Genomic DNA, 4,462 nt, shown 5'->3' on the forward strand with positions numbered 1-4,462 from the left:
TAGATTCCGAAGCAAGTCCAGCGTGGTCCTCCAAAAGCCGAAGCCCTGCCTGGCTCCGCCAGGCCTGTGCAGGGCGCACACAGGATGTCAGGCACCGACTTGGGGGCAATGGAGGGGAGAAAGTTGGGCCGTTGTCCAAGCAACGGGCTGATAGTGGGGAAGGGCGACTAAGTTCTGTCTCCATGGAGACTGTACAGGCTGAACGCGAACATTACTCAAAGTGGGCGCACCCCAATGGACGGCCTAGGTCCCTGAGGAGCTCACAGTAAAGGTTTGCCACGGTGCCCTGACCCCTGAGTAACGCCATACCCCTGATTCTGCCTCCCCCAATCTCGTGATGCTGAGACGCATCCCACCCCACTAGAATATTCGGGGTGGGGGAGGGGAAGGCTAAGCTGGAGCAGCGGGCTGGGTGTGGTGCCTTCACGCGTCCCCATGCCCCAGGCCAGGACCCATGGCTCCCAGGAAGAGAGGCCAGAGCGCGGGGCGCCACCCGGGCGCAGGGGCAGAGGGCGCCGCACCGCCGCTGTCCGAGCGCGCGCAGTACCTGCAGCGCGAGTACAAGCTGCTGTCGGAGCAGCTGGACGCCTGCCAGGAGCACGTCGACCAGGTGCTGCAGGAGAACGCCTTCCTGGACGACGAGGCGCTGCGCCTGCGTGAGGAGAACCGGCTCTACGCCAGTTATATGAGCGCCCGTGCGCAGCGCTGCGCCCACGCTATCGTCCGGCTGGACGAGCAGAACCGCGTGGACCTGACGCAGGTCCACTGGCAGCGAACAGAGCTAGCTTCTCTCTATCACGGGCGCGAAGAAGGGGTGCGGGCACAGCTGCTGGAGATGGAGGCGCGCGCAGCGCAGATGGCACAGCAGGTGCAAGAGCTGCAGCCCTATAAGGTCAGTACGCGCAGGCCCACGGGAAAGCCAGGCGGGGGCCGGGCGGGCTGGGTGCGCGCCGCACTCAGGCACTGACCTGCACAGCGCCGCAGGAACTGCAGCTGGAGCAGCTGGCCCGGATCCGGACGCTGGAGCGCGAGCTTCTGCACATGCGCGTGGAGCACACGCAGCTGCTCCACCGCGTGAAGCGGCGCTTCCTGGAGGACAAGGCGGCCTTTGAGCGCGAGGCGCGCCAGCGCGTACAGTCCCTGGCTCGGCGCGCGGAGCGGGAGGCGGCGCGCGCGCTCATCGCGCACACGCAGGCCATCAAGGCGGACAACGGACGCCTGCGGCAGGAGCTGCTGCGGCTCCTCCACCGGGCCCAGCTGCTGCGTAACACGCGGCGACAGCTGCTGGAGCAGCGTGAGCAGCTGTGGCGCGAGCACGAGGACACGTGGGACCTGGCGCGTGTGCATGCTTGGCTGCGCCGGGGCACCGGGGGCCCGGCGCTGTGGCAACGGCCGCCGCCCGCCTCGCGACCCGGGTCTTTCGCCTCCCCGAAAGGCCGGTCGCGCACAACCTCCGGGAACCGGTCTCAGGTCTCTTCGCGTGCGGTCTCCAGGGCCCAGTCATCGATCACGTCGTGTGTGGGCTCTCGAGTCCCGTCCTTGACCCCGTCCCATCCTGCTTCCCGGGTCTCTTCGCGGACCTCGTTGCGTGTGGCCTCAGAGAACATCACTCCCTCTGATAAGTCTGTCCCCGGATTAGGCCCTTCCTGTCCACCAGTCAAAGAAGACTGTGAACACTGATAGTACAGCCCGAACCTACCAGGAGGAAGGCCAGTGAGGCCAGGGGTGGGGGACACTTGTGCCCAGGACGTGTAATTGGTGAGTGCCAATTGTTAATAAAGGTGTGGCCTCCCACGCCGCTCTGGCACCGCCTGTTTTGTTGCTCCAGTATTTCCCACCCGCAAAGGGCCACTCATTCCTGCTTTCAGTTTTCAAGCTGCAGGGTAGCTTGATGCGCCCTTCACCCCGGGTGTCGTCGGGATCCAGCATCCCTCCACGCCACAGCAGATCTCCGGTGCGCCGACAGAGGAAGTCAGCCACATGAGCGTCCTGCCCACAAGGGCTGACAGTGGTGGCAGAGACAGACATCGCTGGCATGGACAGATAGCAGGGAGCAGGAAAGGAGCCTGGCAACTGCGAGTTGCAGCCAGAAGGGCCAGCGTGGTGCTGGCTGCGGTTGGGAGTGCCGCAGGAGGTTTCATGTTTAACCTGTTGGGGGAGGGAGTCATTTTTTATTTTGATATGACTTCCAATTTAGAGAGAAGTTGCAAGAATAGTCCACGGAAGACCCATATCCAGATTCACCAGCAGTTTGCTTTCTGCCCCTCTGGTGTGTGTGTCTGTGCATTCCCTCCTCCACTCCCCCCCCCCCCCCAACATTTCAGATTAGATTCCTGACGCCGACCTCATGCCCCTTCACCTCTAAACCCTAGCTTTCTGAGCACAGGGACATTCTCCTACATTCAAGTACTGCGGTCTCGGGCAGGGGAGCGGGCAGCGTGAGGTGGGTCAGGGCACTGGTGAGCAGCGGCAGCATCCAAATGGGAATGCGAGCTATCAATATTTAGCAACATCTCTCATTCTGATGATGGAATGAATGTCAGTTCTTTGTGCTTCTTTCCATTTTTGCTTTGTATGTTTTGATGTGATGACTTTGGTTTGCTGTCTGGTGATCTGAACTTTTAAATTATGTAGGGAACCTTTACATTCTTTGCCTATAGCAGTTTTCTTTTGGTTCTTAGCCACCTAATGTATCTTTTTCTATTTTAATGTCCAACATTTTTTGTATCCTTATGTTGTAGGTGTGTTTCTTAACATACCTGAGTTTCTTTAAATTTTTGAGTGTTTGAATTTTACTTGAATCATCCATTCACATATTCATTTTAGATATTACTACAGAATATTTTGTACTATACTTGTATTTGTGGGGGTTTTTAAGATCAATTATTGTTTCTCTTTTGTCCATTACTTTTTTCTGCTCTTTTATTGGTTATTCTCAACATTTTAATACATTCACCCACTTATCAGTCTAAAGTTATTCACACCCTTATCTTCCTCCTTAGTTGTCTAACAAGGCACTTTAGAACACTTTAATTAACTCTGATGTCACCTCACAATTGTATGCTAATGAATCATGTGTTTTATTAAAATTTAAGCCCCTGTAGTACACCAGTACTATTGTTTAGCTAATGGATGCTTAATGAGCTTTACTCCCATATTTACACTTTCTTTTTCTGCTCATTACTCCTTCTTAAATCTTAGATCATCCCAATATCCTTTTGCCTACAGTACATCCTTTTGAGTTTCTTTTAATGAAAGACTGTAGGTAGCCAACTTTTAGTTTTGTCTGAAAACAAATATGTCCATGGTTATACACTTTTAGATTGACAGTATTTTATCTAGAACAATGGAGTTATTTATTTACAAAGCCCGAGAAGTGAACTGATAGCCCTTCTTTTAAAGGTTATTTTTTATCTGTCTGCTTTTAACAGACATTATTCGTATTCGTGTCCTGGCATTGTTAATTCTCTGCAGTTTCGTAATAATACACCTAGGTATCGGCATTTTCTCATTTATCTTAGCTGGTATTTATCTCTTGTAGCTAGCTGTGTGGGTTAGTCTTTTTTTTTTTTTTTTTAATCAGTTCTGGAAATCCTTGGCCTTTTTATTTTTCTTACAAATATTGCCTAAACTTTTTGTCTGTCAGCATTCAATTCTAAATAATTTGTTCAAATATATCTTTCAATCATTAATTCTCCCTTCAATTGCTTTAAATTTACTTATTAAACCCTTACATTGAGATTTAATATCTGTTAAATTTTCATTTCTAGTTCTGCTTTTTCAAATCTGCTTGGAAAGGAATAAAATTCTTTGATGAGCTACTTAGAAAATTCTAAAGAATCTAGAAAAAAGCTACTGGAATAAGTGAATTCATCTAGGTTGCAGGACACAAAGTCATCATATAAAATAAAATGCATTTCTACACACTAACAAGAATAGCTTTTTAAAAACATAGAATTCAAAAACACAAACTTTCTTGGCAAATGGGACTTAATAAAAAAAATATTTTAAATCTTCAAAAACCACCATTAAGAAAATGAAAAGCCCAAAGACTGTATGTGGGAAGAGACTTTCATCTAGAATATGGAAAAGACTCTTACAAGTCAATAATGTGAGGACAAATCACCCAATTTAAAAGTGGGCCAAACTGTGAAGACATGTCACAAAGATGACACAGAATGGCAACATGCATGGGACAAGGTGCTCAGCACCGCCATTCAGCATGCAAACACAGACACACATCACTAGAATGGATTAAGTTTTACAAGAGTGACAACACCAAGTGCTGGCGAGGATTTGGAGCAACAGGAACCCTAACACATGGTGGCAGGAGTGTAAAGTGGTACAGTCAGTATGGAGAACTTTTTGGCAATTTCCTATAAAGTTAACAAGGCATTTATAACTCAGCAATTAAACCCCTAGGCATTTACCCAAGAGAAATAAAGAGGCATGTCCAAATAAA

General features: G+C 49.9%; 1 protein-coding gene across 1 annotated transcript; it reads left to right on the forward strand.

Annotated features, from left to right (window-relative positions):
* Positions 1-15: 15 nt before the first annotated feature.
* On the forward strand, positions 16-4,451 carry CCDC166 (coiled-coil domain containing 166). Its single transcript, XM_019712219.3, has 2 exons — positions 16-892; positions 985-4,451. Exons 1-2 carry the CDS (start codon positions 455-457, stop codon positions 1,678-1,680), a joined length of 1,134 nt encoding a protein of 377 aa, XP_019567778.2. The 5' UTR covers positions 16-454; the 3' UTR covers positions 1,681-4,451.
* Positions 4,452-4,462: the final 11 nt, after the last annotated feature.

This window comes from Rhinolophus sinicus, chromosome 6 (genome assembly GCF_057876585.1).
Source record: "Rhinolophus sinicus isolate RSI-liver-muscle chromosome 6, RSI-T2T, whole genome shotgun sequence".
Lineage (NCBI taxonomy): Eukaryota > Metazoa > Chordata > Mammalia > Chiroptera > Rhinolophidae > Rhinolophus > Rhinolophus sinicus.

What these genes read in the sequence shown, in the direction of transcription:
- CCDC166 (XM_019712219.3), top strand. Translation starts at nt 455, where the DNA reads ATGGCTCCCAGGAAGAGAGGCCAGAGCGCGGGGCGCCACCCGGGCGCA. An exon ending in AAGAGCTGCAGCCCTATAAG is followed by an intron (nt 893 to 984) that starts GTCAGTACGCGC and finishes ACAGCGCCGCAG; the next exon opens with GAACTGCAGCTGGAGCAGCT.